Consider the following 27,927-nt stretch of genomic DNA (forward strand, 5'->3'; position numbering starts at 1 on the left):
AAGATCGGTGGCGACTCCCGTTTTAATTTTCATTTTCAAACAAAGTCGATTCCCGTTTTCAAAAAAAATGGTTTCGACAATATCCATTGAAGGAACTTATAAATTTAAAAATCTCTTTCCTTTCACTTTAGTCATTAATCAATTTAGTCCTTATACTAGTTTTATTAACCAATTCAGTTTAATTACATTCACTCATTTGACCTTTCTGATTCGTATTTGACACATAATTATTCTAATTTAATTATCTACTAATTCTATTCAATAAACTTGGTCCTAAACCAAATTTTTTGGCACCGTTGAAAATCGAATCATTATAATAAAATATTAAAAAAAATTAATTGAATTTATCTCGATTCAACATGAAATTCGAAAGTGAAAATTTCAGGGTGTTACAGAACAAGCCTTTTATGCATATATGTCTAACGACTTGTTTAGGTTAAAAGATATAAACTATAAAGCACACCGATTAGGAATTGTTTTTTTAGTGCAAAAATTGTAAGTAAACTGAATTGTGTTCACTAATTTACATCTAAGAAAAAAAATCTTATCATTTATGTGATAATAGAATGTCAATAATGGCAATGTATCTCAAAGAAAAGAATGAAAAATAGAACACACAAATTTTATGTGGAAACATTTTCGGGAAAAAACCACGAGTAGAGAGAAGAAAATTTACTATATCAAATTCGAATGATACAAGAGGAGAGACGACTACGTCTATTTATAGGTTTGTAAAACCATATTCTAATCAAAGTCAAATAGAAGTAATGCAGGAAGGTTAAAACACCTCATTTTAATCAACATCAAATAGAGGTAGTATACTTCTACACGGATTTCACTTGTGCAGCCTGTATTTTATTTACCGACCATTGCCCTTGTAGATCCCCCTATCTTGCCACTTGTAATTTATTTTAACAAGAATTTGGGTCACATATCTTTAACAATTTATATTAATAAATTTTATAAAATTTTAAAATTATACAATTATTCTTTCATACATTAATTTAGAATAACTTTATCCATAAATTATGTTAGAAAACTTTCTTGCAACAAAATTTATAAAAAAATTTAAAACTTTAAAACTTTAGAACTTAATGTTTTAATGGTAAGTTAACAAATTATATTTTAATTAGATTGAATTATTTTATTTTATGACATATTTAAATAGATAAAATTATTAATTTAAATTTAAATAAAATTTTATAATTAAATTTATTAACGTTGAAGTTAATTTCTATTTTAAAATATTAATTAATTTAAGTTTAACTAAAATTAGATAATATAATTTTATTAATTTTAAATATTTAAAGGGTATTTAGATGTTTCATTTAGTAGTTAAATTGAAATTCATAGATGATATATATAAAGAGTTTTAACTTTGAGATCTCCTAATACGAATTATGGAGGCATTGTAGAGGAACATATAATTTGCTAGAGACTCGCATGATGAGTCCAAGATAAGGATAATAGTATATAGGTAAATTGCTTATACATAGAAAATATAGCGCCAAGTAGATAGATAAATTGTCAAATGTGTTCTACGATTTTGATTGAGTTTGGACCATAAATTGCCAAATGTGTTCTAGGATTTTGATTGAGTTGGGACAGTCAAAGGCTGAAATCCGTGCTTGAGGCATGCTTCCCAAACTTTGTCAATGTTAGAGATGGTGTAACCACATTCATGCTCCTCCCATCCTTCCAGAGCATGCAATATCCCAGCTATGCGCCATACGCTCATCACTCTCCTTGGCAACCAATTCTGCCACATGCATTCATGTTGTTACTCTTTAGTACATATATTTTAACAAAGTAGAACAAAAGCTTTTGAAACTTTTAATTAATTTTAGAGATAACGGGACATATGGAATAAGTTTCAAGGCCAACCTCGCAAGAATCCACATTCTCAAGGGCCTTTGGAGTCTGCATTGCTGGTGTTGTGTGATAGAAGCAGTCTTTGCGCAAATTTTTCAGTGGAAATTGCGAAAAGGGAATAAATAGTGTTCCTTTATTTGCCTTTCTTTGCTCTTTTTCGGTCAAGTCATCTCCCACTAACCATACCTGCAACATATCAATAATTCATCATCACTTGCTAGCCATTTCAACTATTTTTATCTAGAAAGGCCTAGGTTTGAGGCATGAGACTTAATTACCTTGCAAGAGCTATAACCCTTTGAGATAACCAATTTACCCTCAGACTTGGTGCCTAGTGATTTATCAAGCTTCTCATATTCATCCTCACGCAATACAGTGACCTAAAATGAATTAAAATTAAAGATTATGATATCATAAAAGAGGAAAATGATTACGAAAACAATGCATTATGGAGTTAGAGCTTCAAATTTCCTTAGAAAAATTTAGACAGTTGAGAATTTGGCAAGCTAGGCACTGCTTATTTATGTGGCTATCTAGTTAATGAGTAAGCAATGGGATGGGATGGTACCTGAATACCCTTTTGGCAGAGGGAAAAGGCGACTGCAAAAGCAACTTTAGTTAAGTTGCCTCTAAGAAGTACTTGGGTTGTTCCCTTTGGTATGCTATTTAGAAGAACTGCGACTGCCAAGCTGCTCCCATCCACTAATTTCACTTTAAGCTGGGGATGTTTCTTCACATACACCTCACCATATCTGTTTAGCTCTTTACCCTACATAGTGTTCATTTTACCATCATACTTCGTATTTTCTGTTAAAAATTATTTTTACCTTTTCTTTAAAAAAATATTTTTAATGTAATTTTTCCGCAAGCATGGTGATTGATTTGTGGGAAGAAGGGCACAAACTTGCCTGATTCATGAGGCCTAGACTCAACACACTAGCACCTTTTTCCTCAGCCTCTAATACGGCTTCCTCAATCATGTTATTGATGGATTCCTTTTGCCATTTCAAGTGGTACTGAAAATTAATTGCAGCACTGTTAACTACTAAGACTATGCATGTATGCATATATTCATTTTCAGTATTTGGTTGCACCAACTCACAGCTGCACTAATAAAGCTTCCTTACCTGTTCTCTGAAATTTGGTATGGCCCATGTCTGTAATCTAAGTTGATGGAATCGGTTCCTTTCAACAACAAAAGTGCGACGATAAATCCTGGTAAGCATCATGAACCACAATGTAACAGGCCAGAGCAACCACAAGTACCAAGCTGATGAGTATGGTTTAGAGGCCAAGTAGGGAAATCCAACGCGGAGATGATAGATTGACTCAGGTGTGGTTAGGTGCATTAGATGCACCACGTTGGGAGTTTCCTCTTTTCTTTGGAGTGAAATTTCATATAAGGTATCCGAAGATTTGTCCATTGTACCATAGATGTAATCATAGATTGGCATAAACAATGAATAGTTGGTCCTGAACTGTGTGTGGTGCAACGAGTGAAACCTGCTCAAAATTTTAATATTATTTTTATGTATGTCAAATCATATGTATACATTTAAGAAATGTTATATTATATATGTTTTGCTTTAAAATAAGTTATCAATTTAAGAAAAGGTTTGCATGAACCAGTTACTTCATGTGTTATTTAATTATCACATATGATAGTGTAATAAATAATAGACTTTCTATATAAATGTGAATATGTAGCATGATTTAATTAAGGTGGCATTTTTTAAATGAAATTGGTATGTTGATGTTATGTAATTGTTTTATACAATAATTTCTCGTAAGGTCTTGGTATAGTTGGGAAAGTTGGACTTAATTCGCTTGTGTTGTAATAATTTGAATCTTAATTCGTCACTAAAAGAGAGAATAAAATCATATTCATGAGAAGTCAACTTAAAATCAACCAAACTTAAAATCTTTTGTAAAAATGATTTTAATAAATTTATATGTATGTTATATATTTTTTAGCTTTCATGTTTATGATAATTTTTTTCTTTAAAATATTTTAAATTAAATTCAATGTTAAATGGATTTTTTGCAATTTTAAAAGGTGTTTTAAGTATTAAAAAATCATTCAAACTTTGTAAAACCATAATAGTGGAAATTAATGTTTTTGGTTAACAGTAGAAGTTAATTGTGATAATCATTTTAACTTAAAATTATACGAAAGATTTGGAAAAATAGGAACATAAGTTAATAAAAAAAAGAAAATATATGATATACCGAAATAAAATTAAAAAGTAAATAAATTATTGTATAATATAAAATATATAAAATATAAAATATAAAATATAAAAATACAATATATTGTATTAATTATAAAATCTAAATTACACCTATTAGGTGAAATTGTGTTATTAATCTTGTACTATGTGCAAGTTGTAGATTTAATCTATATTATTCAATTTATCATTTTAGTATCTATATTTTTCGATTTTAAACTTTTAGTCATGGCTTAAATGGTAGTCAAGAAATCCATTAACTAAAATGATGTGGTTCTTATGTGAGTATTATATGAAAATAATAAGGTGATATGACATTACATATGTGGTAATATATTTTGTCGCACAAGGTTTTAAAAATAATAGAATATAACTTGATAAATTTAGCAGGGTATGTTAAGTGAGGACTAAAAATCTAAAATTCAAAAAATACAAAGATTAAAAATAATTAAAATTAGAATCTCCAGACTAACATTGTTAATTTGTATTGATGTAACATTAATAGTCAATCGATGGTGACAGATGACAACTTCTTAAAATATTACGATCAAACATAAATAAAAATCTTTAAAATGATATAAATTAATAAAAAATAAAAGATATTTTTCGAATGAATTTGAACAACATTTATTAATTTATTAATAAAAAAGTATAAATGTTTTCAACATCAAGAATGATTTCAGGTTCATTCTCCATTCTTGATGTTAAATTTTTTTATTAATTTATATATTTTTATGTTTTATTTATGTTTGACACATAATATTCTAAGAGGCTGTTATATGTCACCACCGAATTGGCTATAAGTGCCATATCAACACAAATCAATGATGTTCATGCAAAGGTATTATATTGTATAAAAGAATGTAAATTTAGATACCAACTAGATAAAAAAATGATACAAACTAAATACAAGTTGATAAACTAGGGGCAAAATAGTAGATAATGCATTTTTTTGACAATGCATCTCCTTAAGAAGAAACAATTTACTCGTCGTGTCACGTGCTTGTAATTTTCATTATCCCAAAAGAGTTAAATAGTAGATAATGAAATTGATTATGAGAAGAGAGAGAGAGAACATACGATGGAGTATACATTATATACTTGAGAGGAGGGAAAATGGAGAAGACCCAGTTGGGGATGAGCTCAAAGTTGCAATGTCCCATGTTGTTCATCAAGTCGATGTAAGTGATGTAACCAACAATGGCGATGATGGATCCAGTTCCAAAAAACACAACTGTCAACACTGGTAATGAAAATAGTGCAAAGTATACTATGTGTTCTGCAAATGGATGTGTCACAGCTGCAAAACGCACACTTATCATTCTTAATTATTTCTTTCTCTTAACAAAAACTATATTATATATAATCAAATGCTAATTATTACTAAATATAATTGCCTCCACCCCACCAAATTACTATATTGATATTATATATTTATACAACACTTGAACTCATCTTAGAACGTAAAAAAGGTTGATATGGTGCCAATATGAGGGTGTCCAGCAGTACTGAAACCAAAAATAGCAACACAGCACTACAAATAGAGGTGTGATGGGCCGGGCTACCTAGTCTGGCCCGCAGGCCTGCCTGAAAAACGAGAGGGTTTGGGTCAAAATATAGGCCCGAAATATGAGTTTGGGTAAAAAAATGAGGCCCGTTTAGAAAATGGGTCTGACTCGGGTAAACTTTTTTTGCCCGGCCCGGCCCGAATTATATACTAAATATATATATTTTTTATTTTTAATCATATTTACATTTTATTTTCAATTTTAATATAATCACTTTTTATTATATTTTCAATTTGTGTATTGTTTTAAGAATTGTTTTAGTATCATTTTTTATTTGTTTCTTGTTTTAATATTTGTTTTAAATGTATTTGATTTATTATATTTTTTATTTTTTTATTTAATGAAATAAGCTAAAAAAATTAATACGGGCCGGGCCGGGCTCTGGCTTAACAATTTTATGTCGGGTCGGGCTTGGACAAATTTTTAGGCCCATATTTCGGGCTCGGGCCTAGAAAACAGGCCTAAAATTTTGTCTGGGCCCAGCTCAAACCTGGCCCGACCCGGCCCATGCACACCTCTAGCTACAGACAAACCATTACTATTTATGCTTTTCACTATCATTTTGAAGATTAAGTTTGAGAAGTAGTTTTGGAAAATATTAATTAACAAGTGGATGGAGCACAACAAAGCTGCTTACAAGTAATAGGCTCAGTGACAATGGAGGAATGATGATGAGAATGGTAGCGAGAGTAAAGATAATGATGGTGTAGAGCTCTATGAAACCAGTAGTAAAGGAACTCCACTGGACCGACATGGAGCAGCATGGTTATAATCACACCATCCGCTCTCCATATGGGTATGTGTGAACCTCCTGGAAAGTATTTGTTGCCCAAGTAAAAAAGGATTGCATTGAACAATATTTGATCATCCCTGCAATGTTCATGGTTCAACCCCAATCCAAACAAGTATACCCACTTTAAAAATTAATCTATTTTCGAAAATAAAAATTTAGTTTTATTTGTTACTTGGGAATATCAATTACCAATTTCTTTCCCTGTCAACTTGGTCAAATTCAATACCCTTGTCCACAATCCTGTTGGTGCCTTTGGCAGTTCGATAACGAGAAAGGCTAATCCAAAGCTGGCTGTGCAATATTCTCCATAACATGAGTGGGAGTATTGCAAGGTTGAAAACATCCCACTGCTTTGCATCCTTAACTATAATTGAGTATATGCTCCCCGTAATCCAAGGAGCCAGGATTATGTACTGTAAATATATCCATCCAACAACACAATGTATAAGCGCATGGGAGAATCCCTGGTTTAGAATAATAAAAAAGTGAAGGAAGGAAACCATCTTACCTTAAAGCTTCCAAGAGGCTTCCATGGCCAATCGGTGAGAATTCCTGGTTTAGAAGCCATCGTTTGGTGAACTAGTTTGGATGGCTAGCTGCAAATGGCTTTGGAACGGGATCTTTTTACTAGTACGAGGCAGAGATGCTTTGCATGTGTAGGGGGTGGTAGTATATATAAGGTGCATTCAAGTTCCACTGTAGCCATGTAAATCAAAAATCTTTTGATACCTACAACACAAACAAGAATTTGTCCTTTTTTCTTTATTATAGTCCATCGTTTTTTCACCCTTCATGTAAATTAACTTTTTTTGAAGCATAATAAATTTATTTTCAAGATTTAAACATAAATTTTTTTGGAATATATTATATTTTATTACTACAATTAATACTTATTAATAGGTATTGATTAAAATATATTAAATCATTTTATAATTTTTATACTTTTGCTGTAAAACATGGTAAAGAAATTTATACATAATATTTCAAAAATAAAATATTTTCTATAGCTATGTGTTATTAATCTTGTAAAGTTCTTTTTTTAAGCTTAGACATTTAAGGTGAATTAATATTATAATTGTAAAATATTAAAATATTTGAAGTATAATAAATCAAATAATTTATCCATTATTTTTAACAATAAGGTCCATTTTAATATAAATGTTGATGATGCATCAAGCAATAAATTTACCTACTTGTCACAGTCATAAAAATAATTATGTCGCCTAAGTAATTTCTTTAATTGTTTGCGATTCACGAGTTTCTGCATTAATATTCAATAAACTTGTAAAAGAATAAAATTCCGATTAACAATTTTTCTAAAAAGCTTAAGTATATATTTATAATTATTATTGTTTTGCAAAATATTACATTATTATTTTAATTTATTTAACAGTAAAAATATTAAAATATTATTATATATGACCTCAAAAATTGAATTTCAAATATATTTTTAAAATTAAGTAAATATTTATAATTATTAGATTTTTATCATCAAAATATAATGGTATCATAATTTATTAGCATTAAAAATATTCATATTTTAATATAATTTTAAAAGACTTTTAAACTGCAATTAAATCTTTATTTATAACTTTGCAATATTTGGTTGCAAATAAAGTTGTTCATGGGTTGGATTCGGACTAGGCCAAGTAAAAAAATAGGTCTATTTTCTAGGTTCAGTTTGGTCCAAACATGAGCTTAAAATTTTATTGAAACTCAACCTATATACAAATCTTAAAATTGAGTCCAACTGGCCTGCTAGTACTAAAATTTTTATATTATTTTTATATAAAATTAAATTTAAAAATATAATACAGTAAAATATCAAAATAAATGTTTCCTAACAAATAAAAAATAAAAAATACTTAAATAATACTAAAATAAATACAACTTAACAAGCAAATACCTCTAAAATAGTAGCAAAATTAATAATAAAACAATCACTATACAATATCCAAACAATAACAACAAATAATAGCAATATAATAGCGAAATGATAGAAAAACAATGGGGGAAAGTGGCAAACAATAAAAATATAGAAACAATTTTTTTACAAATTCGGGTTGGGCCGAGCTTAGGTAAAAAAAAAAAAACTTACCCGAGCCTTGTCCTATTTAGAAAACATGTCTTTTTTTTTCTAAATCCATTTTTTAAGCTTATTTTTTTTTTCCAAATCCTTTCATTTTTTGAACGGACCGGCCCAAACCATAGCAAAATTACAAACCATCCTAATTAAAAATAATTTAAATGTATCTAAATTTGTAATCAAAATTTAAGTAATTAAACTTTAAAAATCAAAATAGTTTCATAAAGGTCAATTGACTATAACAATATAGCGAAACTTGGTAAAAGTTCAGTCTCTAGGTGTTAGAATATTTCATTAAAATGAATTGTTAAAATTTTTAAAGATGATGTGAATTAGAGTGAAGTCATAAATTATTTTTAAAGGAGGTTGAAATTAAATTGTAATTTTATGATTGTAAAATTATAATTTTATCAATTTAATAACTTATATCCTTATAATTTTAAAGAACTAAATCATATTTTATCATTTTTAGGGTAAAGTATAATTTTACCTTTATTAATTTAAATTTTTAAAATTTTAAATCTAAATAAAAAGTTTCCATTTTAAAGAGAATTGGAGTCCTTCTCAACCCCTAATTTCACCTCTGAATGTGAATGAAAATATTTTCATTATTAAACGTAGGTTTTATAACTCAATTTCATATTTTTTTCTTCTAAATTCAAATTCAATGATTGAGCTCCACCGAAAACTACGAACCTGGATTGAAAACGGTGCAGAATGTTAAACGATGGATAGCGATCATTGTCAAAGCAGTTAGAAGTCTTAATGAAATGAGGAAGAACTGAAGATTTCATATTTGCCTGCGCTGTACCATAGGATGCATGAATTCGTTGGATGGGAGATAGGATAGTGACACTGTAATAATTAACTACAATGTATGGTAGGATGCATGAATGAGTTTGATTGGAGATGGGATAGTGGACATCCTACTAATTAACTAGATATTGACTTCTTCAAAACTTTTCATATCAACTCTTGGATTGTAATTATTCTATACAGTCATACCAATTTAGCAGGGAGGGTAGGTAGTGATTTTGGAGTTAATAAAATTGGTTGATTTATCATTTAGTTATTGACCTTTTCTTTTTATAAAATTGGTAAAATTGTATTTCGTTGTTTCTAAATAATTTATGATTCATTTTTTATCTCTATAAAATGATTTTTTAATTTTGTTCCTGCAATTCAATCAAAATATGTTTATACTTCAACTGGCTTTGCAAATAAACTAGCTAAAACAGAGTTCGCTGTCTTGCCTTAAAATGTTTTGTTGAGATAATATCACAAGTCAACTTAATATCAATTTAGTTAGAAATTTATTTTAAAGTCCTCTTTTAATAAAAAAATTTATTAGTGTTTTTTGTCTCTTACTATTTTTATATGCAATGTTTAAATAAAAAACTAAAAATGCAACGTGTAAGGATTGAGTTAAGTTGGCATCACTCATCAATCTAATCTCAACTCAATCATAAAGTTACTAAAACCCTTTATATTTGCAAAGTAATATATATTATTTTAATAGTAATTTTGTCTTTTAAAATTTTAGAAAATATTTGTCCCTAATGAAATTCAAACTCAAATCATTATAATCTTTAATATTTTAAGTTTACCAATTCAAATAAAATAATAATTAACTGTTTCATCAATTTTTTTTTACTTATATTATGAATATGGTATAACTCATTTTTCCGCATAACATGGTCTACATAATATTTACTTCTCCTCTTAACTCCCTATCAAGTAAACAAGGAATTCTAAAAAAAAAAAGTGTATGCTAAGTTGAATAAAAGGTTCAAGTCACATTAATTGCATGTTTTTATTCGAGTTTTATCTTATTATTATAATTTATTAAAAAGAAAATTAAGAGTAAATTAGAATTTTAATATTTATTTTTGTTTTAATTTAGTGCAATCAAAATAAAATTAATTTTTAAAGAAAATAAAATTTATATTTAAGAATTACATGTGGGGAGTTATGTTACAATTAAAATTATAAAACATTTAGGTGTTATATATAAATTGATATTTTTCTACTAGATAATTGGTTTTATAATTTTTACTATTACGGAATTGAGCCTTTTATAAAATTATATTTTTCTTAGATTTAATAATTAATGTAGTTATTTCAAAAAAATTTTAACTTAGTTATTTTTACAGTTGACTGAATATTTTTTAAATTAAAATTATTTTAATTATTTTTCAAGTTGTGAACATTTTCAGATTGAATTTTTTAATGATGTTTTTAGTTCTTCCGTTTTGAAAAATATATATTATTTTTCATTTAATTTTCATCTTTTAACTCTTCAATTGATGTTTGCTAAAGTGCCCTAAAATGAACGAAAAGAATTAACCTCTTTTTAACTTACCGATGTGGCACACCAAGTGTTTTATTCCACGTGTAAATAAGAAAAAAGAAAAAAATAAACAACTTTCCCAAAATAAAAATCTAATATCCCAATTTTCCCAAATTATTTAGCGTTAAGTATTTGAAATCCCCATCCCCTAAATTGAAAAACCCAAAATTCAAACAATGTCTTTAGTGTTTAAAAACCCTAGCCTTGAACTAGAGTTCTTTCTTTTTTAGTTTTTGAATTCTCTAACCTCTTTAGTTGTATGGACATTTATTGAAAGGGAATTCTTGTGACAAAATTGTGAAGGGATGCATATTTGATGGGAAAGAAATAAGATATCTGTCCAAACCATTTTTTTGAAAACGGGAATCAACTTTGTTTGAAAGTGAAGATTAAAACGGGAGTCGCCACCGATCTTTATTAGGTGTGATCGGATCACCTTTGTTTTAATAAAACATTTTAGTTTACTAAAACGATATTTTTGGTCTACGAAGCTAGAGAGAACGGGTTAGGGAGTCGGTTACATGCGAGGAAGGATTAGCACTCTCGTTACGCCCAAAATTGGTACCAAATTGATTAATTAGTGTCTTAATGTCGAAAGTTAAAAATCGGGAACGGATTTAATATACAACCTTTTTTATCAATGTCGATTTAAAAAACAAAACGCTTGAATTAGCTCAAAACGATTGTTAAAGATTTCCTCGTCTCGAGATATCGGAGTATCACATCCCGTAAGTTAGGACACGATACCATGAACTCCCGAGTGCAAGTTTGTCTTTAATTTTGATTGAAATTCCGTGTATTTTAAAACTCAAAAGGATATTTGGCTATTTAGAATCAACAAGAAAATCGAAACCTCGTAAGTTAGGGCACAATTCCCTGATGTTCCAAAACGCGAAACATTACCTTATTTTGAAATTTTTGTTTTTGAATAATAGTGAATACGATATTTAAATGTTTTATCTAATATTATTTTTGAATAATAGCAAATACGATATTTAAACGACATGCGTTATTTGTTTGGAGTAAAAATAGAACGATCCATATTGGATAAAACGTTGTAGCTTAATTCACGATGCGATTTGAATGAAATAACTAAAAAACGATGTGGAACATGAAGTAATAACATACAAATGCTATGAATGACAATAATATGAAATTACAAGTAAATGAATCATGGATATACGAGGACAACAATCACACAACATTTATCATTTAAATAAGAACATTAATAAATAAAGCCCAATAAATTAAATAATATATATAACAATTTAAAAAAATATAAAACAACTTAAAATAAATAAAATATAAAAAATTAAAATGATAATAAATGAATTTAAAATAAATAATGTGAAAAAGAAATTTAATATCAACAATATATAAAACAATTTAAAAATAGATTATGTGTATAATTTTTTTTAAAATAGGCAATATAAGCGAAAGTTTGAAATAAATAATATATGAGAAAAAAATTTGAAACAAATGATATATAAACTAATTTAAGATAAATAATATATAAATGAGTTTAAAGTAAATATTATGTAAAAAGAAATTTAAAATAAGTAATATACAAAAAATTTTAAAGAAATAAATGGTATATAAAAAAAAGATAATACATATAAAATTTGAAATTAATAATATATGAAAACTTTTAAAGTAAATAATAAAACAAATTAAAATGAATAATACATAAAACAAATTTAAAATAAATAATGTACAAAACAATTTAAAGTGTATAGTATATGAAATAATTTAAAATAATATATCTAAAACAATTTAAAATAGTTTAATATATGTAATTTAAGATAAATAAAATAATCTTAAATAAATAATAATAAAAAGAGTCCAAATTTATATGAAAAAGGGTTAGATTACAAATAAAATAAAAATTTAGGGTCCAAATTCAAATAAAATAAATGCAAGTATTTAAAAAGGACTAAATCAAAATCTAAATAAAATTAAAGGGAGAATTCGGGCAAAAAATGAAGCAACGGACCGATTTAAAACGTGCTGAAACCTTGAGGGACTGATTGGGAAATATTCCCGACCTCTTTATGCGCAGCGTTTCAAGGGCCTGCCTCTTCAAATGGCTCGAGGACCAAGTTGAAACAGAGAGAAAATTCTGGGGGAAAAATCGAAATAAAAAGGTAACACGGGACCACATTGAAATGCGCTAAGAAAGCAGAGGGATCCAATGCGCAAATAGACCATTCGGTCAAAATGCGCGGATCCTCTGTGGGTACCGGTCGGGTCGCGCGGTTTCCACCCTAAATGACGTCGTTTTGAGGCGGGGGGTTTTGCAAAATGGTGACATTTTGCTAGGCTATTTAAACCAAATTTTTTTATTTTCTTTTCATTTCATCCCCATTTTTTGAAAAAAATCAGAGAGTCTTTTGCCCTCTCTCCCTCTCCCTTTCTCTTTTCGGCTAGGGTTTTGTAAACCCCTCATCGCTGCCGTCACGATCGCCGTGGCTCCACCATGGACGGTGGTCAAGGCGGTGCGAAATGAGCTTTCTAGCCCTTGTTTAAAACAACCTCGAAGACCATACCCTCCAAACCCGAAAAGTGCGAAGGAAAAGGGGCTCTCCCCTCCCTTTTAGACGTGGTTACGACGACGGAAAAGGAGCCTCGACGACACGACTCAAGGTTCGGGTAAATCTTCTCTTTCTCTCTTATCTTATCTTTTTATTTAAAACCGATTTGAAATATAAATAATAAAAAAAAGGAAATCGAAAAGAAAAAAAGAAGAAAAGTGAAATCAACCTCTTCTTAACTTCTGTTTTTGTTCTTTTATTTCTTGATAGTGCGTAAAAAATTACAAAGATGTAGTTTTGGGCTTTATAGCCGAATAGAGAGTTGTTTGATTCTATTATTTTTGTTTGTTTCTATTGTCTGCTTCTTTGTTGTTTGTTGCTGCTGCTTGCGTGTGATCTTCATTTTGCAGGTGGTGCCAAACGCGTGAGGAGGCGTGGTGATGTGCGGCGTTGGTCAAGGGCAGAGGGGCATGTGGCGACTGCACCTTGGGGACTAGGGTTTTGCTTGCTGTTTAGTTTCTATGTTAATTGGGCTAGGGTTAGTTTAGGTAGTAGGCTGATGGGGGTTTTAATTGGGTTTTAAATTTTAGGCTCATTTGGGTTTTGGGTCATATGTAATAGACTATTAATTGGACTTGTTTTATTATTTGGTTTTTATTTTAACTAGGGCTAGGCCAAAATTGGCCCATTACAGCTGCCCCTCTTTGCTCATTGTCATGTAATGAGAATGGAGTAAAGACTTCAAGAAGGGCTAATTTTTCCTAGTCTTGCCGAAACTTGACTTCTTTGGGACTTCTCTTTCTCAAAGAGTTTCATTCCATCCTCCTGTAACTTCTGGGGTATAGGAATTAGTGCTTCGCTCCACTCTACTATAGCTTCAATGAGACTAGACTTGTAGCTTTAATATGTTCCACTGCACCTTCAGGGAAATAAGATTTGTGATTTGTAGCTTCAATCTGCTCCACTACAACTTCAGGGAGATAAGATTCCTACCTTCAGTCTACTCCACTGCAACTTCAGGGAGATAAGACTTGTAACTTCAACCTACTCCACTGCAACTTCAGGGAGATAAGGTTTGTGATTTGAAGCTTCAATCTGCTCCACTGCAACTTTAGGGAGATAAGATTTACTATATTTAGTCTGCTCCATTGCAATTTCAGGGAGATAAGACTTGTAAGTTCAACCTACTCCGCTACAACTTCAGGGGGATAAGGTTTGTGATTTGTAGCTTCAATCTGTTCCACTACAACTTCAAGGAGATAAGACTTGTAACTTCAACCTGCTCCACTGCAACTTTAGGGAGATAAGACATGTAACTTCAACTTGCTCTACCGCAACTTCAGGGAGATAAGGTTTGTGGCTTCAATCTACTCTACTGCAACTTCAGGAAGATAAGATTTTCTAAGGTAACTTTAATTAGTCCCACCGCAATTTCAGGGGTATAGGATTAATGGCTTCAATTCGCTCTACTGCTTCTTCAGGGAGATAAGATTCGCCAAGGTAGATTCAGTTCGACCTACTGCAACTTCAAAGGTATAGGATTTATTTCTTTAATCTGCTCTACTGCAACTTCAGAGAAATAAGATTCTCTATCTTCTACATGCTCCACTGCAACTTCAAGGAGATAAGACTTGTAACTTCAACCTGCTCCACTGCAACTTCAAAGAAATAAGGGTAGTGGCTTTGATCTACTCCACTACAACTTCAGGGATATAAGATTTGCCATGATAGATTTGATATGCTCCACTGCAACTTTAGGGAGATAAAATTTGTGATTTCTTCCATCTATCCCGCTGCAACTCAGGGGTATAGGATTTGTATCATTGATCTATTGCACTAATCTCTGGGTAACATGACCTGTAGGATCCATTTCATGGATCTCTATTTATACTGAATGATTAGGATGTCATGATAAGAATGAATCAAATGCCCCTAACTAGATATGTATGAATGATATTTGCATGAATGCAGAAAGTCATTTTTTTTAAGAATGATCCCCTTTTAATGCTTGGGTCGACATTGCTCATTGTTCATCGAGTTTTTATCATTGACGTACTATGCTGCCTTCTTGTTCACTGGCATATTTGACAGAAAACCCGAAGAAATAATCACAAATTGGGCTATTCTTTCCCAAATGTTTCCAACTCTTGAATTTGGTTAGTTTGGAATAGTGGTCCTGTTTCAAGTCCTCATACTATTTAGAAAACCTTTCAGAACAATATGCAAAACTCCTTTTGTTTGAATATTACTAGTCCATTAATCGTTATTTCAATGTAAAAATGCTTGAAAAAGATTATAACAATGAACAAGACTGGTATTTATTGAGAGCAAAGCTTGAAACGAATAAATTAATCAAGATAGAAAATTTTGCTAAGATACAAAATGAATAAGATAAAAATAGGTGCCCCAGATATTGCAGCATGAGTTTCTCTGCACAAAACTTCTTGAGGACCCTTTTGAACTTGATATGTGTTTCAAAGATCCAGAATGCTTTGTTGATGCCTCAAGATGTAGCATCCCTCTTCATTGTTAATTTAGGCATAGCAAGACTACTGCATGCCCCACCTTTGATCAAAGTTTGAATTGTCCATTCCTGGGTTTTCAACTCAAAATCCCTTTGGTCACAAGGCGCCCCTTGCGGGTTTTCGCCTTGGCCTCTCCTTTTTTTTCCTTCATTATTTTTTTTATGAAATATTTCTTGATTTGAACTCATAGGATTAGGCAAGTCCTTGTTATCCTACCTGGTCGATAATTAATACCTTTCCAAATAAGGCCTTCTTTACCACACAGGGTCCTTCCTAATTTGGCATCCACTTTCTTTTGAAGTCCATTTGTATGGGAAGGATCTTCTTTGATATCAGGTCCCCATCATGGATTTCTCTAGGGTGAACCCTTTTTGGTAAGCTCGTGTCATCTTTTTCTTTTTCTTTTTTTGGGTAATTTGCCTAGGTAAAGGTTTTGATCGATGTTCGACTTATCATGCCAATCTTTGTAGGTTAGACATTTTCCCCACGATCTTCTTATTGTTCTTAATGGCTGCCTTGACTGCGCCATTCACTTTTTGGGCGAAACAGTGACGAGTTGTGATGTTTGATCTTGAACTGGCTGTAAACTTCTGATATCGCATTATGGTTTATGTCCAGTGTATTGTCCGATACAATCTTTTCTGGCTTTCCATATCGACATATGATCCTTTTTTTCTTTTTTATTTTGAATGCTTACTTTTAGTGTATGAAGCAGCTTCCACTCGCTTAGTGAAGTAATGGACAACTACACAGATAAATCGATACCCACTAGAAGCTTTTGGTGAGATCGGCCTAATGATATCCATGCCCCATATAGAGAAAAGCTATGGATTCCACCGATTCTTGGTAAGGTGAGATCTGTTACTCATCTTGTTTTACCATCATTAACAAACCAGGAGATAAACTACAACCTCGATCATCTTCAAAGTCCTGAGGTTTCTCTGGACACGTATCTTGCTCAAAAGGAGGTTCTGAGTCAATAGCAGCGTCGCTTATATCATTGATATCTGGAGATCTGTTATAAGGGCGAAGAAAGATCAAAAGGTCAAAAGAATCCAAGAATATTTATTTGTATAGTATGATCATGAACGAAATGAAAATAATCAAAGAATATTTGCTTGAAGTGAGAAACAAAAATGCATTTTATTGAAATAAAGATGTTGGACATAAGCCTATCTCACAAAATGAAGCTTATTGCTCCTAGGCTTAGAGTAACAAGCGTGTTTTGGACATTACTCTGAATTAGCTCTAAAAAATACAGGGATCTCTTCCACATTCCTATTGTTCAAAACACTTCCAAGTATGTAAGGGCAAATGCCCAATAATTTCTCTTCCTTGGCTCTCTCTTCGGGTACGGGGTTAATGTTCAAATTCCCCTACATTTCTTTCGGGCCCTTGACTTCTTCAAAGAATTCCAACTCTTTACTATCCATTAGGCTCTGTACCAAAGTTTTGAATTTAGTGCACTCTTGTATTTTATGACCTTCTTTGGCGTGGAACTCACAGTAGCTCCTCATCCCTTTTGGCTTTTTCCCCTGCTCTGAATTATCGTATTTACCCTTAGGTTTGAATGTCTAGGTAACAGATTCCCTGCCACATTAGATACTGATGGGTCGTCAAATTTTACGATGCCCATCTTGATGAATCTTTCAATTAACTTTTTAAATGTGGTGCAGTTCTCAATTGAGTGTCTTGTTATTTCCGCATGGTATTCGTATTAAGCATTCGTATCATACCATTTCGAGAATGGAGGTTGCATGGGTTCCAAGTAGAATGGGGATACCACATGCGCATCGAGCAGATTCTGATACAGCTCTGTATACATTATCGGGATGGGTGTGAATTGGAGTTTTTCTGTATTTGGCCTCAGGTTAAATTCTTGCTTAGAGGGTCCTTGATAACTAGCAGTCACGACCCTTGGTTGGCCTACAATAAACGATTTGGAATACCCTTTGCTCATATTATTCACTTCATTTTTATTTTTCTTTGGGGTTGACCTCTTAGCACTTTCTCCCGCGTCTATCTTCCCGCTTCTTATTGTATTTTCAATCATCTCACCAGACATTACTATATCTGAGATGCTCATGGTAGCGTTTCCTAACATATGAGTAATGAATAGGGCTTTCAGAGTGTTAATGAAAAGCATCGTGGTTTCTTTCTCCAAAAGAGGTGGCTGGACTTGTGTTGCCACCTCTCTCCATCTTTGGGAATATTACCTGAAGCTCTCACTTTGCTTCTTTTCAATATTCTACTTTGTGATTTTGTCGAGTGCCATGTCTGTTACGTGGCCATATTGCTTCATAAAGGCCTGTGCCAAGTCCTTCGATGAGTGAATCTTGGCACGGATCAGTTGGTTGTACCATTTGGCAGTTGACCCAATCAGACTGTCTTGGAAGCAGTGGATTAACAGTTGATCATTATTGATGTATCCTATCATCCTTCGACAGAACATAGTGATGTGAGCTTCTGGACAACTAGTCCCATTATACTTTTCAAATTCTAGAGTCTTGAATTTCGGCGGGAGTACTAGATTTTGGACCAAACTCAGATCCTTGGCGTCAACCCCACAATGGTAATCAGTATTCTCCATTGCTTTGAGTTCTTCCTCCAACCACCTGTACCGATCTTTGAGTTGCTTTGGCAATTCCACCCTTACTTTTTCTATTCCTACCATTTCGTCTAGATTAGGAACTACGTGATTAGTTGGATTGTCCCCCGAATTGGAACCTGAGCCTGTTGGGTAGTTCATTGGAGCCGAGGTATCTGTCTGGTATTGTTGGGGTCTGATAGTAATGGGTGCCTCTTGTGGATGCGCGTCTGGTTGAGTTTGGACGTTTATTAGGGTAAAACCTGGAGGGTAGGCAGGGTTTTCATTATCGTTCCCCGAGTTAACTGCAGTACTATTCCCTTTTTCGCGTTCTCTAGCCAGCAATTACGCCAACTGGCTTATCATACTATTTTGGGATTCTTGCATTTGTTCCCTCATATCTTGTTGGATTCTGGTTAATTGCTCTTGCATCTGTACTTGTAAATGATCTTTCATATCTCTTTGCATTTGTTCCAATCTTTCCAATCTCTGATCCATTGCCTTGGTTTTGCGGCGAGTACTATAGCGATATTTAGTTGGTAAACTCTCGTTGGTTTCCAGGTAAACTGTCATAATTTTGATTAATCAGGATCCCTTTGTGAATTTTAATGCATATGATGCAATGTAATGCAGATGTATGGAATGAATGCAAAAAGAGACATTGATTCTAATTCAATTATGTTAGAACAACTTTACTAGAAAACAAATTTCTTTACATAAAATGGATTACATATGTGGCCTTGCCCCAATACTCAAAGTGAAGACATCGATCTTTTCTTCATATCCAGATGTTAAGATCAAATCTCGCGAATTCCAATAGATGCCTCTACTAGCTCCTTTTTGCTTGATCCGGGCTACGAGCCATTGCTCACTCATCCCCGTGATGCTTGTTAGCTTCTTTAAGGAAATCGGGACATTAACAGCTCTTGAATAATATTTGTTGGCTTGGATCCTAAAGCAAAGTCGTGTACTCCTTCGCGGACTCTCACCCTTCTCTCGTTGTGCTTACTTGGACCATGGCCGTATTATAATCCACTTTATCAAGAAATCCATTTTCCCATAACAAGCTCTTCTATTTAGCAATTGACTATGAATCAACACCTCATTTCTATGATGATGTAAAGTAATGCAATCATAGACAAAACAAAATACCTCAGTACAGAAGAAATAAACAACAAAATAGAACACCTATTTGGGTGACCACTAGGGTTTGGCGTGGCCCTACCTAGGATAGGCTCCTAGGTCTCACTATATGTGGTTTGGTTCTAGAGTAAGGGTACCTGAACCAGTAGATTTCTCGATCCTCACCCGTTATAAACTCATACGGACCGAGTTCAATTCAAGGGAACACATTTCCCCATGGCTATACAGAGGTGAAAATCTCACGAAGACGTATGTACGGATGTATCCCGAAAGTGATCCACTATCCTATACGGAGGTGAAGACCTCACGAATGAATAGCTTCTCACTCCCACTTAAAAAGGGTAAAATCATCCAATTATGCAATATGATGCGCAAAAGTATACTAAGAAACTCGAACCATAATCCAATCATACAAAACCACACAAATGAAATGCAATGAAGGGATCGTAAATTTAAAACAAATTTTCAAATTTCTACAAAGGACAAAAATTAATCAATTTATGGCTCGACTCTCAATGTCCCCAGTGGAGTTGCCAAGCTGTAGAAACTATTTTTTTGAAAACGGGAATCGACTTTGTTTGGAAGCGAAGATTAAAACGGGAGTCGTCACCGATCTTTATTAGGAGTGATCGGATCGCCTTTGTTTTAATAAAACATTTTAGTTTACTAAAACGGTGTTTTTGGTCTATGCTCGAGAGAACGGGTTCAGGAGTCAGTTACGTGTGAGGAAGGATTAGCACCCTCGTCATGCCCAAAATTGGTACCGAATTGATTAATTAGTGTCTTAATGTCGAAAGTTGAAAATCGGGAACGGATTTAAGATATGACCTTTTTTTATCAATGTCGATTTAAAAAAAAACACGCTTGAATTAGCTCAAAATGATTGTTAAAGATTTCCTCGTCTCGAGATATTGGAGTATCACATCCCGTAAGTTAGGACACGATACCATGAACTCCCGAGTGCAAGTTTGTCTTTAATTTTGATTGGAATTCTGTGTATTTTAAAACTCAAAAGGATATTTGGCTATTTAGAATCAACGAAAAAATCGAAACCCTGTAAGTTAGGGCACAATTCCTTGATGTTCTAAAACGCAAAACATTACCTTATTTTGAAACTTTTATTTTTGAATAATAGTGAATACGATATTTAAACGACATGCATTATTTGTTTGGAGTAAAAATAGAACAATCCATATTGGATAAAACGTTGCAGCTTAATTCACGATGCGATTTGAATGAAATAACTAAAAAACGATGCGGATCATGAAGTAATAACATACAAATGCTATGAATGACAATAATATGAAATTACCAAGTAAATGAATCATAGTATATACGAGGACAACAATCACACAACATTTATCATTTAAATAAGAACATTAATAAATTAAGCCCAATAAATTAAATAATATATATAACAATTTAAAAAAATATAAAGCAACTTAAAATAAATAAAATGTAAAAAAATTAAAATGATAATAAATGAATTTAAAATAAATAATGTGAAAAAGAAATTTAATATCAACAATATATAAAACAATTTAAAAATAGATTATGAGTATAATTTTTTATTAAAATAGGCAATATAGGTGAAAGTTTGAAATAAATAATACATGAGAAAATTTTTTAAAACAAATGATATGTAAACTAATTTAAGATAAATAATATATGAATGAGTTTAAAGTAAATATTATGTAAAAAGAAATTTAAAATAAGTAATATACAAAACATTTTTAAAAAAAATAAATGGTATATAAAAAATAGATAATACATATAAAAATTTGAAATAATAATATATGAAAAATTTAAAGTAAATAATAAAATAAATTAAAATGAATAATACATAAAACAAATTTAAAATAAATAATGTACAAAACAATTTAAAGTGTATAGTATATGAAATAATTTAAAATAATATATCTAAAACAATTTAAAACAGTTTAATATATGAAATTTAAGATAAATAAAATAGTCTAAAATAAATAATAATAAAAAGAGTCCAAATTTATATGTAAAAGGGTTAGATTACAAATAAAATAAAAATTTAGGGTCCAAATCCAAATAAAATAAATGCAAGTATTTAAAAAGGACTAAATCAAAATCTAAATAAAATTAAAGGGAGAATTCGGGCAAAAAATGAAGCAATGGACCGATTTAAAATGTGTTGAAACCTTGAGGGACTGATTGGGAAATATTCCCAACCCCTTTATGCGCAGCGTTTCAAGGGCCTGCCTCTTCAAATGGCCCGAGGACCAAGTTGAAACAGAGAGAAAATTCTGGGGGAGACATCGAAATAAAAAGGTAACATGGGACCACATTGAAACGCGCTAAGAAAGCGGAGGGATCCAATGCGCAAATAAACCATTCGGTCAAAATGCGCGGCTCCTTCGTGGTTGTTTAATTTCTCTTCACATACTTCTTTGGACTTGTTTTATTATTTGGTTTTCATTTTAACTAGAGCTAGGCCAAAATTGGCCCATTACAATATCATTACAAGAAATTAGAACCACGAGACATTTCGTGGAGTGATTTAAACTCAAGTAGAAGATTTTATGGTTGTAAAGATTTTTGGGTATGATGTTTTAAAAATATTATCTTTAGTTAATACATGTGTTGTAAATATGTTAGATCACAAATTATTTGGAATTTAAGCAAGAAATTTGTTAGTATATATAATTAGATATGTAACAAATATTTCGGGTTTAGGAAATATTATGGTTTTTGTTGAGGCAAGTTGTGTTGAACAAGTTGAGTGGCACTTGGTAGTGTTCACTGCAAACTACTATTGAGGTAATGAAGTTACTTGCCATATTTGAGTTGAAAATTTAATAAAGAAAAATTTTAGACCAGTGAATGTGCTGATATTTTAGAGATATTATAATCCATTTATGGAATCCAATCTGTGGTTATTGAAGATAGGATTGGATTGGAGTGAATTAAGACAACCCTTTTTATGTGAATATTTTATCGGGATTGTGTTGTTGATTTTATGTGATCATATCTTCAACATATTGTGCTTTAAATGTTTATATTGTAATAGTTATTTTCAATGAGTCGCATTGTATTCAATTAGATTCTTTGTTAGTAAGCCAAAATTGATATATGCGATGAGGTTTGTCTAGGTTATGTAATAGAGCATATTGAGAGCACTTGTATTCGTTCATTGTGGCAATATTTTGTGTAAGAGTGCAGTCTGATTTGTAAACATTGAGTGTTTACTACCCAAGTTATTAATGGAAGGATTTGGAGGTGAGTGTTCTAATGTTTAGGTACAAAAGTGAGATCTCTATACTTAAGGAGTGGTAGAGTGTGATTCACTTGTTTTAATATGGATTAAATATAGTGGAATTACTTATCGAGCTAAGCTCTGCAAATATAGGGAAACCAAACCATGTAAACAAATATTAGTGTTCTTTGTGTTTTTGTTTGCACAATTTTTGTAGTGCTAAGTCGTAATGGCCACTACAGTCAAGCACTTTCATTAAATGTTTTATTATTTAGTAATAAACTTTCACACTTAATGTATCTAGTGTGATTCATGGCATTGTTGTTTGCTAACAATGGAAGTGATACGAGCAGTGCAACCCAATTCAATGTCCATAATGGAGATGATCTTAGTTTTCCTCAAGTAATCATGATGTAACAACCCCATTTTCAATAGTATCGAAAAATGCAGTTTCGAAACCTCATTTTTATAAATGGATTCAGTAAATATTAAATATGAATATTTACGATATTAGTATAAAATTTTATTAATGATTGGCTCATCAATTTTGTCTATTAATTACTTAATTAAGGTACAGAGACTAAATTATAGAAGTCCAATTGCTATAGGTTTTTAATTGGCCAAACACTTAGGGATTTAAATTGCAATTAGCCAAAAGTCCAAAATGGTAATTAAACCATTTTATAATATGTGATAGTGGATAAGGATAGGTTATGCACTAAAATGTGATAGTAATTAGTTAAGTTAATAAACTAAGGTTAATTAAATACTAATTAAACTATATATACTAAGTTAGTGGGAAAGCTTGAACAACCATTATTTCATCTTCTTCATCTTGTCGAAATTGAAAGGAAGAAAACCCTTGGAAGCTTGTTAGCATTTGATCACAATTTAGTTGGTAAATCTTAGTCCTTTCCTTGTATTTTTTTTTATGTTTTTGAGATCATGAGAGCTTGGTTTAGCTAGCTCATGTATCAATTTATAACACTGTTAAAGTTTTTGAAAGTTGTCACTGTTGATTTCTTGAAGAAGTTGGTGAGAAATTGATAGATTTTAAGCTTAGATTATAAAAGGACTAAATTGTAACGTTTAATTGTTTGTTGTACACTTAAGGACTAAAGTGAATAAAATGTAACTTTTTTGTAAAATTTCAGTATAAATAGAAAGTAGAGCATCCTTTAAAATCATGTTCTATACTTAGGAGAGCATTTGAGAGCAAAAGGAGTGAAAAACGAGCGAAAATCAGAGCAAGTTTTATGAACCATACAACTGAACCCTCCCACACAAGCTGGGCATATGGCCGTGTGAGCTAGATGGGCTGCCACACGACCATATGCCAAACTGTGTAGATTTCGCGAATCACACTCCAAACACGTACAAAAAAAGTAATTTTTAGGTTTTTCAAGCATTCTAAGACCTATATATACCAAATATAAGAAGAGGGAAGTAAACAGTCAGAGAATATTCAAGAAATCAACTCGGAAAACACCATTGAAGTCGATTCTAAAGCATATTTCCATCAATATTGAAGACTTCCTTTTGATTTCTTTGCAGTTTATTATGAGTTCTTTATATCTTGTGGTTTGAGATATCTTTATTTGAGATTATGAACTAATTTTCTAAATACCTAAGGAAGATGAACCCTATGGTGAATTTTGTCTTCTAATTTCTGTTTTACGCAATAAATACTTGGATCTTATTCTCAATTATGTGTACTTAATTTTTGGTTTGGTATTTCTAGATTATTAATTCATGTTTGATGTGCTTGAATCAGAAGAATAAACCTTGTTTATGAGTATGTCTAGCATAATTGAGTGGAATTGCATGCAATCCTAGAAATAGACGGCATATATCTACCGGACTAGAGTCAAATCTAATAGGGGGATCCATAGATCAAGTTAATGTGATAATAGGGATTTTGATTAGAAAGAAATTTCAACTAGCGTTAGTTGCTCTTAGTCTTGAAGAGAGATATTAGCATAATTTAGGGATTTCTACGGATCAAGATACTAAGTGGAGAAATTGTGTAATATAGATTGATAATAACAGATGCAGACTAGGTAAATTATTTCCTCGGTATTGTTTAGCTTCTTGGTTGTTTACTCGATTATTTTTCGATTTGTTCTTTGTCGTGTTCTTTAGTTAATTAATTTAATTAATTTTAGTTTTAACTAATTATTTCAATTTATCGGTTAAATAATAGAAAAACGATAATTGCTAGTACTTTTAGTCTTCATAGGAATGATATCTTTGCTCACTGTAGCTATACTATTAATTTATAGGTGGACCTGCTTTTGTCAATTTTTTAGTTGGTTTACGAGTGCAATCAAGTTTTTAGCGCCATTTTCGGGGACTAAAATATTAGGAAAACTTTATTTCTATTAATTTAGCCATTTTTTATTTTAATATTTTTGTTTTCAATTTCATTTTTACATTCTAATTTTTCGTGAGTTTTCTTTTGGCAGGTTCTTTTGGTTTATGACTAGAAGAAACCCATTGGATCCATTAATTTTTAATAGCGAGATTATTAGAATTAAGTGACCCGAATTCTTATTTAAATAAAATATAGTGGTAAAATAAAATAAAAGAAGAATCAATATAGAATTACACTTCTTTTATTTTATTTTAGAATAATATTTTTTAAATCTTATTAAATTCTATCTATTTGATATTGATTAGAATAAGGTGTTTCAGTCTTACTAGAATATGGCTTTACAAGCCTATAAATAGACATAGTCTATTCCTCTTGTAATTATTTGAATTCGACATAGTGAATTTTCTTATCCTCTACCCGTGGTCTTTCCCGAAAGGGTTTCCGCGTAAAAATCTGTGCTTATTTTTATTTTATTTTATTTTATTTTATTTTTTCACAAATTGGTATCCGAGCTTCCGGGTTGTTCAACTCGATCACGGTAATGGCGTCTTTGAAGTATGAAATTTTGCTGTTGGATCGTAACACCAGATTTGAGTTGTGGCAGATTAAGATGCAAGCAGTTCTTACGCAGCTGGATCTAGAGGATGCCATGCTAGGGATAGATAAGATGCCTACGACATTAATAGATGAAGAGAAGAAGCGTAAGGATTGAAAGGCATTAACGCAATTACATTTGCATTTGTCTAACGAAATTTTCCAGGATGTGATGAAAGAGAAGACAACTGCTGCATTATGGAAGAGGCTAGAACAAATATGTATGTCGAAAACTCTAACAAGCAAGTTGCATATGAAGCAGCGTCTTTATGCTCATCGTTTGGAGGAAGGGGCGTTTGTACAGAACACTTAATAGTGTTTAAAGAAATTCTCTCAAACTTGGAGGCCATGGAGGTTCAGCATGATAAGGAAGATCTATGGTTGATTCTACTTTGTTCATTGCCCCCGTCTTATTCAACTTTTAGAGACACGATTTTATATAGCTGTGAGTCTCTCACAGTTGATGAGGTTTATGATCCTTTGACCTCATATGATAAGATGAAGCATCTTGTGGTAAACCCGACTCTCAGGGAGAGGGTCTCATTGTTTGTAGAAGACAAGATCGGAATGTTGATGATAATCGTGGAAGGACACAGGAACGGAATCCTCACGGTAAATCTAAGGGTAGATCAAAGTCTTCAAATAGAGGTAAAACTTGAAACTTCTGCAAGAAGAAAGGGTACATTAAATATAAGTACTATAAGCTACATAATAAGATTAAAAAGGAGGCTGCGAATCAAAAGGGAAAACAACCAGAAAATTCTGGTGAAGCTGATATTGTAGAAGACTACAGCGATGGTGAACTTCTAGTCGCTTCTGTCAATGATTCTAAAGTAAGCGAGGAGTGGATACTTGATTCAGGCTGCACCTTCCACATGAGTCCCAATTGGGATTGGTTTACAACATACGAAACAATGTCTGAAGGTGTTGTTTTGATGGGAAATAATGCTTCGTGTAAAATCACAGGTGTTAGAACAATTAAAGTTAAGATGTTTGATGGAGTTGTCAGAACACTTAGTGACGTACGACATGTTCCAAAATTGAAAAGAAATTTAATTTCATTGAGTACTCTGGATTAAAAAGGGTACATATACACAGTTGAAAGTGGGGTGTTAAAGATTTCCAAAGGTTCCCTTGATGTGATGAAAGGGCAAAGAAAGATTGTCAAGTTATATGTTTTGCAGGGTTCTACTGTTACTGGTGATGCAGCTATCGCTTCCTCTTCCTTATCAGATGATGATATTACTAAACTTTGGCATATGAGCCTAGGGCATATGGGTGAGAATGGCATGACAGAATTGAGCAAAAGAGGACTTCTTGATGGGTAAGGAATTTGCAAACTAAATTTCTATAAGCACTGTGTTTTTAGGAAGCAAAAGAGAGTTCAATTCACTAGAGGAATCTATAACACGAAAGGAACGTTGGAGTATATTCATTCTGATCTGTGGGGGCCACCTAGAGTGCCTTCGAGAGGAGGAGCTAATTATATGCTAACTTTTATTGATGATTTTTCCAAAAAAGTTTGGGCATTCTTCCTGAAGCAAAAAAGTGATTTGTTTTTCGCATTTAAGTCTTGGAAAATTATGATTGAAAAACAAACAGGAAAACAGATAAAATACCTCCGCACAAACAATGGCTTAGAGTTTTGTTCTGATGAGTTTAATAGATTGTGCAAGTCAGAAGGGATCGTGAGACACTTGACAGTTCGTCATACTCCAGAGCAAAACAGTGTTGCAGAATGAACGAACAGAACGATCATGGAGAAGGTTCGATGTATGTTGTGAAATGCCAACTTACTGAAGTCATTTTGGGTAGAAGCAGCCTCTACTGCATGTTTTTTGATCAACCGATCTCCATCCGTTACCATTGAGAAAAAGACTCCACAAGAGGTATGGTCTGGTAATCCTGCTAATTATTCTGATTTAAAGATCTTTGGGTGTCCTACGTATGCTCATGTTAATAATGGAAAATTGGAACCAAGAACAATTAAATGTGTTTTTCTTGGTTATAAAGCTGGTGTAAAAGGGTATAAGTTATGGTGTCCTGAAAA

At 31.8% G+C, this 27,927-nt stretch overlaps 1 protein-coding gene across 1 annotated transcript; it reads right to left on the reverse strand.

The window, feature by feature from the left end:
* Positions 1-1,409: 1,409 nt before the first annotated feature.
* LOC108485455 (very-long-chain aldehyde decarbonylase CER1-like) lies at positions 1,410-7,136 on the reverse strand. The gene is made up of 10 exons (XM_017789291.2): positions 6,970-7,136; positions 6,651-6,874; positions 6,306-6,538; positions 5,181-5,400; positions 3,000-3,375; positions 2,781-2,888; positions 2,441-2,641; positions 2,151-2,252; positions 1,885-2,058; positions 1,410-1,759 (listed from the first exon to the last, which is right to left on the reverse strand). The coding sequence occupies exons 1-10, from the start codon at positions 7,027-7,029 to the stop codon at positions 1,583-1,585; spliced, it is 1,875 nt and encodes a 624-aa protein (XP_017644780.1). The 5' UTR covers positions 7,030-7,136; the 3' UTR covers positions 1,410-1,582.
* Between the last annotated feature and the right edge of the window lie 20,791 nt (positions 7,137-27,927).

This window comes from Gossypium arboreum, chromosome 6 (genome assembly GCF_025698485.1).
Source record: "Gossypium arboreum isolate Shixiya-1 chromosome 6, ASM2569848v2, whole genome shotgun sequence".
Taxonomy (NCBI): Eukaryota; Viridiplantae; Streptophyta; class Magnoliopsida; order Malvales; family Malvaceae; genus Gossypium; species Gossypium arboreum.

What these genes read in the sequence shown, in the direction of transcription:
- LOC108485455 (XM_017789291.2), bottom strand. Translation starts at nt 7,029, where the DNA reads ATGGCTTCTAAACCAGGAATTCTCACCGATTGGCCATGGAAGCCTCTT. An exon ending in GTTGACAGGGAAAGAAATTG is followed by an intron (nt 6,539 to 6,650) that starts GTAATTGATATT and finishes TGAACATTGCAG; the next exon opens with GGATGATCAAATATTGTTCA. An exon ending in AGAATGTGGATTCTTGCGAG is followed by an intron (nt 1,760 to 1,884) that starts GTTGGCCTTGAA and finishes TGCATGTGGCAG; the next exon opens with AATTGGTTGCCAAGGAGAGT.